The sequence below is a fragment of the Cheilinus undulatus genome, linkage group 5 (genome assembly GCF_018320785.1).
Source record: "Cheilinus undulatus linkage group 5, ASM1832078v1, whole genome shotgun sequence".
In the NCBI taxonomy this organism is placed as follows: Eukaryota; Metazoa; Chordata; class Actinopteri; order Labriformes; family Labridae; genus Cheilinus; species Cheilinus undulatus.
Window position 1 is genome coordinate 50683700 of NC_054869.1, and position 14126 is coordinate 50697825.

General features: G+C 38.9%; 1 protein-coding gene across 1 annotated transcript in view; it reads left to right on the forward strand.

Moving 5' to 3' along the window:
• The first annotated feature begins 8879 nt into the window (after positions 1–8879).
• The window catches only part of nsmfb (NMDA receptor synaptonuclear signaling and neuronal migration factor b), a 64298-nt gene continuing 59051 nt past the window's right edge, over positions 8880–14126 (forward strand). Inside the window, exon 1 of the mRNA XM_041788165.1 lies at positions 8880–8989. Coding sequence (XP_041644099.1) covers positions 8919–8989 — 71 coding nt within the window. The 5' untranslated portion in view covers positions 8880–8918. The remainder of the gene's footprint in view (positions 8990–14126) is intronic.

The following is a 14126-nucleotide window of genomic DNA, read 5'->3' on the forward strand; positions in this document are numbered from 1 at the left end:
TCTTTGGGTTCCTGTAAGATCGAAGTGATTCATTTTGTTGGAGATAAGATTCTCATCACTCTAAAAAGCCCCTCGCACAGTTTTGACAGTTCAAGATCTGTATAAGTAACGCGTGCACACTATAGATGCAGAAAATATGCATATGCTCTCTGAGTGTGTCTGTAGTCGCTTGTTTGTGTGTTATTTTTCTTTTTTTATGGCTGAGCTGACAGGAAACATCACAACTATTCTGCTTTTCTCTTATGATTTGAGTCGGACACTGTCACCCATTGACACTCAGTTTACATGGGGTTGGAAAAAAGATTAATTGTGTTAGGGCAGAGGTGTCAGACTCAGTCCCAGCGGGGGCAAGAATCTAGACTTAGGTCTAACCTGAGGGCCCAACAGGGTCAACATTTAACCCAAAACTGTCAACCTCATTTTTTACTAGTGATGAAATATGGGACGTAAAAAACAACTTAGCTCTGATGATAAACACCATAAACATCAACATAAAAAAGTCAAAATGATCAGTTTAAACGCTCAAAAGCTGAAGTAAAAAACTTAATAGGTTAAAAGATCACAACATAAAATAAAAGAAAAACAGAATTGAAAATATAATATATAAGGCAGAAAAATGAGACTGAAAGTCAAAACCATGAATGTAAAAGATCAAAATATTAGACAAAATTCACAGCTGTTTTGAGTTTTGTTGCTCAAAATATGAGATAAAATTCAAAATCATGAGTTTTAAATCTCAAAATATGAAATAAAATTCAAAATCATGAGTTTTATAGTTCAAAAAATGAGATGAAATTCAAAGACACTAGTTGAAAAAGTGAAAAGTGGGAAAAAAAGGCAACAAAGGGGAAAAGACTGCAAATAGCAAACAGCAGGATAAAAGTGTCAAAAACTGGATAAAAGTGACAAAAAAAACTACAAGTAAGAGAAATGGAAATATACAGACAAAAAAAAGTTGATAAATAAGTTTGACAATTTAAGCAGACTATAAAAGTGTGGGAACGTCGAGTTTCACTGCTCTACAGAATGTATGAGCACGTATTCCCAACTCCATATTAAAGTACATGTATTTGATTACAGTGTCATCACAGTCCCTGTTGGTGCAATGGTCAGGCGGCCAATTACTTTTGTCCATTAAGTGTTTACATGTTAGTCCAACTAAAACCATTCTAGCCTTGCACATTCTACATCATAACAGTGCTGATTTCAGCCTGGTTCCCTGCTATGGACCAAAGCCAGCAAAGGCCCTGCTGCAGTGGTTCTCAACCTTGGGGTCGGGACCCCACTGGGGGTGGCGAGACACTGAAAGGGGGTCACCAGATGCCTTAAAAAGAAACTAAGAATATTTTTTTTTAAATTGCACTGTTGCCACTTTACAGCAATTTCACCAAATTTTAACCCTTTCCATCACTTTGAAACATCAATTTTGCCAATTTTAGCACATTTTTGCTACTTAAAACCCATTTGTGTCTGTTTTATACCCTTTCCACCACTTTCTTCTGCCTGATTTGTCAATTTTAAACCAATTCTTGCCCCTTTTTGCCTGTTTTTGCCTCATTATTGCCACTATGAACCACTTTTTACACCCCTTTTTGCCAATTTTTAACCACAATTATCCCATTTTTGCTGGTTTATATCAATTTTTCATCCCAGTCCACCTAATTTCCCTCATTTTTTTGCACTTTAAAGCCATTTCAGCCACTTTTTAATCCATTTTTACCACTTTGTATGCCCATTCTTGCCAATTTAATACATTTTTGGTTATTTTTTGACCACTCTTAACCCATTTATATTCTTTAAAAATCCAATTTCAACATCTTTTCCACCATTTTTTGCCATTATTCACTAATTTAAGCAATTTTTCACCCATTTTAAATACATATTTAACAAAACTTATTTTCGTTTAAAGAAGGCTATTTACTACACAAATGAATAGAACGAGATATTAGTTTCTTCAATAAGAGTGGTTATTACTCAGGTCAAATATAAAATATGGATATCACAGCTTAACTTTCCAATGGACCATGGTTTTGCTGACCTCCATGGGCCCCCTTGTTTGGCTGGGTCCCAGAAACCTTCCCCCTTTATCCCTCCTTATGGGGGGCCTTGGCTCCACATAACTATTCTTGATTGTACATGGCAGTGTTCAGCCACCTTCAGGTACAGTGGGGGTCCCCGGTCTCTCTCACCTTTATTTTGGGGGTCCCGGGCTGAAAAGGTTGAGAACCACTGTCCTATTGGATGGTTCTGTGGGTATCTTAACAGACTTTCCTGTGGGGTGAGGTGTGTTCAGAGATATTTTTCCACTTCCCGTTTGCTTAGAAGATGATCAGAGCTGCTCTGACTTGAGATCGCAAACAGTTAACTGGTTCTACATGTAAATGTTTTGTTTGGGGGAACACTGAGGACACCAAAGCCGGTACGAGGTAGATCTATGCATGGAATGAAACAATAGCCAATCAGCAAGTAAGCTGACTGAAGGAGGAAGTACATCAAAGACCGCCATGGAAACATTACATGAAGTAAAACGTTAGATGGACATCAGAGATGGAGGCCCTAGTTGGTGATTGTACCGTCAAACATATCGTAATAAATCAACAGAGAGAGAAGTTGGACTGAAATGTCCACATTTAGCTTGTCTACTTCAGCTCAGTATTTGGAGTTTAGAGAGTGGAGACTCTTGCCTATTAACAGAATAACAGAATGCCATGTTGTTCAGGAGCAAAAGGGTTAATTCTGTCATTACTGGTCGCCAAGATACGATTAATACACATTAGTGAACATCTGTCTATTTTTACCTCTGAGAGACTCTGCCTCTGACTTGTTGCCACTTCACATATTAGTTTCTTACTTTTCCAGCCTTTTGTTTCTCTGTCCCTGTTTTTTTTTACATTTGTTGCTGACATCAAAATCAAAATGAGCCAATATTTTTCATGAAATGGTAAAATGTTTCTGTATATTCTACTGTGAGTAAAATATGGGATTATTTAAATCATTGCATTCTGTTTTATTTCCATTGACCAGTGTTCAGTAAATGACAACATTTTCTTTATAAGAAGGTTTAAATGAAAAGAATCTTTGAAAGAAGATTTGGTGAATGAGTTTGTCCTTTAGAGAGGTACTTCACTCTGCCTTAGACTGTCATCAGTGCAGGTCTGTCATCCTGTTGTGACACGTCCATTACTCCTCTGTCAGACTCTGCACTCAGACTATTTCTGATGTACGGCACGTCTGTCATCCCAATCTTTTATTTCCTTTGTTTGGCCGGTGATCGATGCTCCTTATTCTGTCAGGAATCTGTCTCAGTCTGTGGTCAGGTTGTTCTTGGTCGAAACCCCACATCAGAAAGCCGTCAGTGACATCCATCAGTCCGTCCAATCACACTCTGAGGCAGAGCGAATCAAGAGAGTGGAGATCATCAGGAAGAAGGGGTTTCAGACACTGAGAGGGGGTCACCAGATGCCTTAAAAAAAGTTTTGAAGTTAAAAGCCATTTTAGCCACTTTTCTCCTTTTACCACTTTTTGTGCCTGTTTTTGCCATTTTAACCCTTATTTGGTTGTTTTTACCACTTGTATCCATTTTTTGCCACTTTAAACCCACTTATGTTCTTTAAAAATCCAATTTCAACATCTTCTACACCATTTTTTGCCATTAATAACCAATGTTAGCATTTTAATTATGTTTTTAACAGGAGTTATTTTCATTCAAAGAAGGTCATTTACTATACACATACATAAAAAAGGATATTTGTTTTTTGAAAAGAGTGGTTTTTATTCAGGTCAAATATAAAATATGTTTTTCACAGCTTAACTTCACAATAGACCATGGTTTTGCTGACCTCCATGGACCCCCAGTTTGGCTGGGTCTCAAAAACCTCCCCCTTTATCCCTCCTTATGGACAGCCATCTCTGCACACGACTATTCTTGAATGTTCCTGGCTGTTCAGCCACCTTCAGGTACAGTGGGGGTCCTCCAAGTAATTAAGGAAAAATTTGCGAGTTTTCGGGTTAACAAGCACAGCGATAACTTCACATTAATTTTAACGAATCGATTTATAATCAAAATTTATGTATCACTGAGCACCAACATAATATGAGACGGGAGACTGGCAGGCCAGACGTCAGCGTCGCTGCCATGTTGCCAAAGGAAAGTTGCCACGTCATTCAATACAGTAGACAAGGACTGTGCAAGATTTCGGAATCAAACGAAGAGATTGCATGGATTTTAATGGATCATTTATAACAAATGAATTATGTTAAAAAATAAAAGTTTCCTGAGCCTTTAGATGGTCTCTCAGTCTGGGTCAGAAGGCTACACAATCATGAGAAGGACTGCAGGCTTGACAGATGTCCAGAAGACAGTTACTGACACCCTCCATAAGGAGGGTAAGCCACAAAAGGTCATTGCTAAAGAAGCTGCTTGTTCACAGAGTGCTGTTTCCAAGCATATTCATAGAAAGTTGAGCAGAAGGAAAAAGTGTGGTAGGAAAAGGTGCAGCAGCATAAGGGAGAACTGCAACCTTGAGAGGATTGTCAAGCAAAATCCATTCAAGAATTTGGGGGAGCTTCACAAGGAGTGGACTGAGACTGGAGTCAGCGCATCAAGAGCCACTACACACAGATGAATCCTAGACATGGACTATAAATGTGGCATTCCTCGTGTCAAGCCACTCCTGAACCAGAGACAACATCAGAAGCATCTTACCTGGACTGTGGAGAAAAAGAACTGGGCTGTTGCTCAGTGGTCCAAAGTCCTCTTTTCAGATGAAAGTAGATTTTGCATGTCATTTGGAAATCAAGATCCTAGAGTCTGGAGGATGAGTGGAGAGGCACAGAATCCATGTTGCTCGAAGTCCAGTGTGACGTTTCCACAGTCAGTGATGATTTGGGCTGCCATGCAGTGGCGTAAATATCGACAGTGCAACTGGTGCAGCTGCACCGGGGCCCAGATGCCGTCAGGGGCCCATGAAGGAGGAAAAAAAAGCAGCTGTCCAGAATTGAATGGAACAGATCGGGGCAGGTCGGTAAGGTAATGCTGAGTGGCTGGTATGGGAGGAGGAAATGATAATTTGTCCAATCACCTTGATACCTGTCAGTCATGATTTGGGATGACGTGACGTGAGTTGTTTCTCCTTTCAGTAAGGAAAAAAAGCAAGTGGATCAAAGTTGACGAGAAAAGGTAGCATCATCATGTTTAGCAAGCCCAAACAAAAAATGCGGCGCACAAAAGAGGAAGAAAAGAGAAATCATCAGGTTGGTAGTTTGAGCCCAGGTCAGGGCAGGCTGTTAGAGAAGTGTTGATAGGGAGCTTCGGCCGCTGTCCATGGTGCTGAAAGGCTGGTTTCCAGGATGAGTGTGTGGCCAGTCACCTGTAACGTTAGCCTACATGGTGACAATAGCAGTTCTCTCGAGTGGCTGTGCGTGTGTGTGTGTCCAAACGTGTGTGTGTGCGTGCGCTTGTGTTTAGGGTGGGGGCACAAAAAATATTTGCATATGGCCTATCACAATGATGTTACGCTACTGCTGCCATGGCATCTGCTGGTGTTGGTCCACTGTGTTTCCTGAAGTCCACAGTCAACGCAGCCATCTACCAGGACATTTTAGAGACCTTCATGATTCCTTCTGCTGACAAGCTTTATGGAGATGCTGATTTCATTCTCCAGCAGGACTCGGCACCTGCCCACACTGCCAAAGGTACCAAAAGCTGGTTCAATGACCATGGTGTTACTGTGCTTGATTCAGACCTGAGCCCCATAGAGAATCTAAGGGTTATTGTCAAGAGGAAGATGAGAGACACCAGACCCAACAATGCAGATGACCTGAAGGCCGCTATCAAAGCAACCTGGGCTTCCATTACACCTGAGCAGTGCCACAGGCTGATCGCCTCCATGCCACGCCACACTGATGCAGTAAATCATGCAAAAGGAGGCCTGACCAAGTACTGAGAGCATAGAAATGAACATACTTTTCAGAAGCCTGAAATTTCTGTTTAAATATCCTTTTTAATTGATCTTATGTAATATTCTAATTTTCTGAGACACTGAATTTTGGGTTTTCATTATCTGTAAGCCATAATCAACATTTCAAGAAATAAAGGCTTGAAATATTTCACTCTATGTGTAATGAGTCTTTATAATATATGGGTTTACCTTTCTGAAATGAGTGACAAAACATATTGAACTTTTTCATGATATTCTAATTTTTTGAGATGCACCTGTATAAAGGGACAGTTGACAAATATTTTTGTTTGAACCGTGCTCACTTTGCCATTTTTATTTCTGGTTTAAGGGGAGGAACGACTGAAAGAATATACTGAGCTAAAAGTGAAGTGTCTTTGAATCAAATTTACTCAAATAGAGGTAAAATAACTGGTCTGTGAATGTACTCCAGTAAACTTAAAAACTAATTCATTTACGGAGTATTTAAAGGAGTAATACGTAATTACTTTTGATATTGGCGCTGCGGGGTTAAAATGTGAAATATTATCTTTCAAAACAGCCACAGAATATGAGTCTCCAACAAGATTAAAATAGTTTTGAATTTTTCATTTGTTTTTATTTTTATTTCATTTTCACTTTCTGTGTTTGATTTCAGTTTGATATTTTATTAATTTTTACTAGTTTTAGTGTTAGTTTTATTTTAGTTTTTATTAGTTTTAGTGTTAGTTTTATTTTAGTTTTTATTAGTTTTAGTGTTAGTTTTAGTTTAGTTTTTATTAGTTTTAGTGTTAGTTTTAGTTTAGTTTTTATTAGTTTTAGTGTTAGTTTTATTTTAGTTTTTATTAGTTTTAGTGTTAGTTTTAGTTTAGTTTTTATTAGTTTTAGTGTTAGTTTTATTTTAGTTTTTATTAGTTTAATGTTAGTTTTATTTTAGTTTTTATTAGTTTTAGTGTTAGTTTTAGTTTAGTTTTTATTAGTTTTAGTGTTAGTTTTAGTTTAGTTTTTATTAGTTTTAGTGTTAGTTTTATTTTAGTTTTTATTAGTTTTAGTGTTAGTTTTAGTTTAGTTTTATTTTAGTTTTTATTAGTTTTAGTGTTAGTTTTAGTTTAGTTTTTATTAGTTTTAGTGTTAGTTTTAGTTTAGTTTTAGTGAGGACTGAATCAACAGTCCTCAGAAAAGTCAAGCTTGCAGCAGTGACTGGCCCACAGTGATGGAGGTTTTTCTCTGGTCTCTGTTGTGATTTATGCCTAAATATTGTCAAACAAAAAAAAAGAGGAAAATACTGACAAATACGTTCACACTTAAATGAATAAAAAGCTCAGTGACACAGAAAAACACATTGTTTGTCCTCTGATGGTGACGTCCAAACATACATCTGATTATTACTGTACATGTAGCAGACACACTGGCTGTTCTCCAGTACAGTGAGGGTTCAGCATTCTTCATCACTGTGAATGACTGAAAGACACTCCCAGTCAGACATTCTCCAACCAAACACTCACAGTGGGTTGGTCACTGCTGATTTGTTATCGGGTTGTATGGGTTTGAGAATAGTTTGAGAGCACAGTGGGGTCCAGGAGGACCAAATGGCGGTGCTGAGCAGAATTTGAGAAGTCAGAGATTACTGGTGGAAAGGACAGTGACAGAACGTGCTGTACAAAATATTCACATGCAGTGCAAACATGAACGTGATGCAGCATGAAACAACAGCTTGCATTAGTTCCCACTTCCTTATGTGACAGTCTTTGAGGTAACATCAAGCGTTTCCATGGCAACAATACACATGTGGTGTATTCTCCTATTGTGGTTTTATTTTTGGACCTTGATCTGTCTGTCTATCTATCTATCTATCTATCTATCTATCTATCTATTTATCTATTTATCTATCTATCTATCTATCTATCTATCTATTTATCTATCTATCTATCTATCTATCTACAGACATGGATTAAAGTATTGGCACCCCTGGAATTTTTGCAGAAAATACACCATTTCTCCCAGAAATTGTTGCAATTGCAAATGTTTTTGGTAAACACATGTTTATTTCCTTTATGTGCATTGAAACAACACAAAAAATCTGAGGAAAAAAAGCCAAAATTGACATAATTTTACACAAAACTCAAAAAAATGTAAGGACAAAGTTATTGGCACCCTCAACTTAAAATCTGAAAAAGTTCAATATTTTTTGTCAGTTGTTTCTGAAAGTGAAACCCATATATTATATAGACTCATTAGACACAGAGTGAAATATTTCAAGCCTTTAGTGACAAAAAAATTGAACTTTTTCATGATATTCTAATTTTTTGAGATGCACTAGAATATATCTCAAAAATGCATTAAAATGCAAGAATATACATACAATGAAGTAACATTTTTCTCTTAGCTGGCCAGCTGGGGGGGTTGGGCTACATAATTTTCTCTCTGGGGGCTCACGATCCCTACCCCTGCCCCTGGTGGCCTTGTTATTTGATGCTGAGATGAAATTTAAGGCTGCTGATTGTAGTTAAACTAAATGAACAAGGATGAATAGGCCTGCGAGACTACTGCTATCATCCTAAGTGCCCATATCTCTTTAATCAACATTTAAAGGATATATAGGGAATCTTATCCCGTTTTTTCCATCCTGCACCTGTACAGCGCGTGCAGGCTGGAGGAGGGCAGCTGCTCCTTTTATGGTCTGTTTCCTCCCATGGAAGAATCACTTGGATGAGGAGAGCAGAGACAGCAGAGCTCAGAGCACCACACCACGTTGAGGCTGCGCTCCTCGTTCAGCCTACATCCTTCTGGAGCATTCCGATTTTTTAAATCTCAGAGTAAGGAGAGCGAAGAACATGATCTAGTTAAAGAAAAACCCGCCGTTTAGCAGGCTTTACGTGTTTTTACTTCCCCTCGTGGTATTTTTCTCTCCTGTTTGTTTCCCTCGCCTGTCAGTCTGTGGAATGGTCCGCGTTTTCTCTCCTGAGTCGTTTCCACTTCAGCATGGGAACTGCGGTGTCCAAAAGGAAGAATCTGAGGAGTGATGCGATATCTTCCGTGGCAGCAAAAGTTCGGTGAGTGTCCGTGGATGTGGAAGTGTCTCAGAGAGCTTTGAGCCTCCGTGGAGGAAACGCGTAGGATGCTAAAGTCAGTTTGAGTTCACTCTTCTAATGGTCTTTTATTTCTGTGAGATTTGAACACAGACGGTGACTTCTTATGTGATAAATCCACCAGACAGGGAATGAAGTGTTCATCTCTGAAAGTTTAGACTCACTAAAAGTCCGGATATGAGAGCTCTGTTAAAGTTTGACCTCACTTCTTTTACTGTAACCTCAGTAATCAACTATGAAGATGATGTCCTCACCGTTCAACTGCTTAATTCTTTTTTAAGTTACTCCTGCTCAGACTTCTACTATATGCAGTCAGTCTATTTCCTGGCAGCAGCCAATGCATTGTAACAGAGAAGAAAGGTGATTTAAGTGACTTTGAACGCATCACTGTAGTTAATGCCAGCCAGGCTGGTGTGAGTATTTGACAGACCACTGATCTACAGGGATTTTCACACAACCAAACCCAGAGTTTACAGAGAAAAGTATGGAAAACAGAAATTATCCAGTGAGCAGCAGTTTTCTTGTTGATTAAAAGGCAACAATAACCTCATATCGGCTACAGACGTGTCTAAATTGTGCAGAAGAGCTTGTCTGAATGTTTGTAACTTGCTGTGTGAAACCATGAAGCAGATGGACGCGACCACACTTGCTGCCACTCCTGTTGGTGAAACGAAGGAAACATTTGAGTCAGAATTTGATTTACCAACCGTGGCATGATCAAAATCTCCTTAAAAACCTTTCTTCCTCCTTCTGATGCTCAGTTTGAACTTCAGCAGATTATTTTGACCACATGCTTCAGTGGTTGCTGCCATGTGACTGACTGATGAGATGGAACAGCTGAACAGGTGTACCTAATAAAGTGATCAGTTTGATCAGGGATGTCAAACCAAATCACAGCAGGGGCCGGATTCTGGATTCAGGTCTAACCTGAGGGCCTAACAGCGGTCACGTTTTTAACCGTAAACTATCAACCTCATTTAACCAGTAATATAATACAAAAAAAAGAAAAAACCCTCAGCACTGATGATAAATGATTTTGACATTTTAAAAATTAAGAAGATAAGTTTAAAGGCTCACAATCTGAGATCTGTATTACTTCATGTCAAAACATGAAATTGAAATTGAAAAATAATGTTTTTTAATAGCAAATATATTAGAAAGAAAGTCAAAATAATGGGTTTCAAAGGTCAAAATATGAAATGAATTTTGTTATCATGAAATTAAAAGTCAAAATATAATTCAAAATTTCGAATTGTGAGTCTAAAAGGTCAAACTATGGGATTATGTCAAAGTTTGGAGTTGAAAATGTGAGATAAAATACAAAATAACTGGCTAAAAAGGTCCAAAATATGACTTAAACATTAGAATTATGAATCTTAAAGTTAAAGATATTATATGAAAAGTCAAAATTATGAGTTTAAATTGTTAAAATAAGAAATTAAAAGTAAAAATTCTAAGTTTGAGTCCTGATTGTGAGATGCTAAATTGATAATATGAAATTAAAACACAAATTGATTTATTTTCTCACATTCCTGACTTCTTATCAAATGATTTTTACTCCTTTTGTAGATTAAGTGACTTAACAAGGATTTCTTAAATCATCAAGATAAGTTCACATTTTTATACTTGAGGAAATCTGCAGACCTCAGACTGATGGACCAGTTATAACAGAAATATGAGATCATGATGCGGGCTTGATTTAACTGTTCCACGGGTTTGACACCCCTGAGTTAGAGTATTTTGTGGTGAATATACACTTTGTTAAATCTAAGATGAATTCTGATTTTCCTGTGTAAATCTCACTGGGTTTAATAGCCAAGCACATTTATGCATAATGGTTACCGACTCAGTTTTGTGGTGCAAAAGAGTTAACAGAAGAGAAGAGGAAGAATAGCTATAAGAACAGCCGCTGACAGGTCAGTTAATGTATGAGAATGATAAAATAAAGAAATGTATCAATAAGGAGAATTTAAGAACACAAAATCTATGCACAAGATTTGCAATGAAATAACTTTATAGCTGTGAAGGTTTGATTAGGTTTACTACGATAATTTTACACACAGCGTGCCATATGAACAACTTAGTGTGCATAAATGTAATAAGTCCATTGTGCTTCAATTGAATGCATCAAATCTGATTTAGCCTTAACAGGATGAACAGTGAGTGAGAGGCAGGATGAAGGTCTTTAAACACAGCAGAGACTCGCTGCGATATTTGAGTTTAAGGTAACTTAAGGTGATGGAGTTTTCTGGCTTTTCTGGATGCTCTTGTGTTTTTTTTAACATTTTGCAGATGAGTGGTTTGAAATTCTCTCCCAGAACTCTCCAGAGCACTGAATAATTTTGTAGAGACCAAGCAGTTATTTACAGTGGAGACCTGACTGGCTATGTTACTAGTGATTTTCAGACAAGTCAGTTCTCTGTTTTAAAGAAAACTGAGAACTGTGGAGAAGAGTGCAGGCTTCTGTTAGATCCTGATTCCCGATTTTTGTCCTAATTTTATCATTTGAACAGCGGCATGCTCCTACAGAGCTATAGTACTCACTGAGCGCTTATGCTTGATGATAACAGCGCAGCTAGTGAGCAGGATTCACCTGGACCCCAGGGCGTTTCAAGGAGAGAGAGCTTTTTGGAGAAACAGACAAAAGATTAAGTGCAATGTGAGTTAAATATATGCTCACACATTGTGAGAATTTTGTCATTTGCACCATTTGAATTTGACTTTTTAATTACCTCCATCAATGAGGTTATGTGATCCAGTGGGTTTGTTTGTCAGCTACATAACTCAAAAAGTTGTGGATGGATTTTGATGAAATTGTCAGGAAATGTCTCCAATGGCATAAGAAAGAACTGATTAGATTTTGGGAAGGATCCAGATCACCATCTGGATCCAGGAATTCTTTAAAGGATTCTTTACTACTGGGAGATAGGGCTAATGGCAGAGGTCTGTGCTGTTACCACTTTACACCAGGAGATGGTGGACATGAGTAACTTCAATCCCAGCAGCATTCTGGGTGTGTTACCTTCAAAGTTTTGGAGTTTATAGAGTTTGAAAGATGCACGCCCGGTCAAGGAGACGAGTTGGAGCGGAACAGAGAGAAAGACAGCGAATTGTAGCGAGATTACTCACAATGCTGGGAGGAATAGAGGAATATTCACCCTCTGCCATGACTTCCAGTCGTCTGGTGAGACCATGGGTGAGACTGTCAGTGCATTTGTTGGCACCCGTAGCGAAGCCAATGCTTTGCCTCACTGTGTTTCCACCCCACTGGGGAGGGAGTAATCGGCGAATGCCGTGGTGGGGGGCACATGGGGACGAATCCAGGAGTTTTTTAAAGGATTCTTTACTATTGGGAGATAGGGCTAATGGCGGAGGTCTGCGATCTCTGAGTGCTTTTCTATTTATTTCTTAGAATATAAAGACATTTATCATGTATCAAAGTTCAGGAAGCTGTTGGAGATGGGATTTTTGGTTCGTTGATTGTCCCACCCTTATTAAGGGGTTTACCTGTCCATGCTTCACTTGCATGCTGTGAATGCAAACGCTGTGAACCTCCTTGTTAAGTGACATTAACAAAAATGAAGCTGGACTAGCTTGACTTGAGATTTATTCTCGTGACATTTAACTCTGGATATATGAGTCATGCCATGAAAGGTCTTTGTGTCATGGGTGTCAGATCAGAGTGTTCTCGGTCCGAGGGCAGCAGGATGACTAATATTCAGTGGTAGGAGATGCAGTCTGAATCGCCCACTTGCTGACCTCAGAAAGCAGAATGCAGACGAATGAAGCACCAGTGCTCTCGGTCATGTGCTTACACCCACTTTCTTCCCTGAATGCATGATCTTGTGCACAGCTTCTGTGCAGTTAAACAAACGCACAACTGCAAAAGCACACAGCATATGACCTTCTCATCTACTTACACAGCCACTGCCTTACTCACTTATGCACACATTCTCCAACTCTATTCGTCTCTGTCTTTCTTTTTCTGTTGATCTGCTTATCGCCCACTTCCTCGCCTGCATGCTTTTTCACACCTCATGTCTAACTCTCCATAAATCTTACAGATTGCAGCCAGCAACCAAACTGGCACGAGGACTTCTTACTGCTGGTTGGCCACACTTCATTTAACTGGGATCTTAATAGCTTCGAATAAATATAGTACCATCATAGACAGTAAGCCTGTCTATGATTGTGCTGTTGAGACTCAGGAGGCTGGAGGATCGGAGTTTATCTGCTGGTGCATTGTGGTGTCATCTGTTCTTCGTGCATCCAGTGAAAGGTTTTTGTCTTTGGGTGAGTGTGACTGGCACACAGTGGAGGAATTATAATGTATTACTCTTCTGTGGACCATGTGCCTCACACATCAGTGCTTTCAAGTGACTCAGAATGCCGTTCTCATGCAGGTTCTGAGCAGATGAGGTTTTCATTGTTTACACTACCCTAATCACCGTCACAGCTGAACAGCAGGCGGCTCACACTAAAACTGGATGACAGTGTATGGCCAGAGATATACTTGCTGTTAACTCTGCATACGCTTACGCATGACAGCTGTCACACGTCCTCTGCGTCAGTTTGGCACATTGGCTGTGCATGTCCTTAAAAATTAATGGACAAGATCCAGTTTAAACGTGACCGGTAGGAGTAGTGTAGTGAGAGGGGATGTGAGTGAAGTCATAGTGGGAACAACAATGACAGGAAGTTTTAGATTTATCAGAACCATCCACATCTGTGCGATGTGTCATTGTCACTGCACAGCCACAAAAATGTCTGTGCAACTATCAGATCATTTCTGTTTTAGAGATTCACAACAAGTTCCTCTGTAAATGAGTGATGTCAGTGAAGTGCATTCCTGGCTGTGTTTGTATTAGTTTAATGTTCATTAAAAGCTGATCATATATTTTGACAAACTAATGAAATTAAAAATGCAGGGACGTTTTTTTCATCTTCTACAGCCATTGTCACAAGTTAGCACGGTCACTCGTTGAACCATTACAGCGGAACTGTCCATGCACAGAGGAAAATACAGTCATGGATGAAAGTATTGGCACCCATGAATTTTCCAGAAAATACACCATTTCTCTTAAAAGCATTGGAACAATAC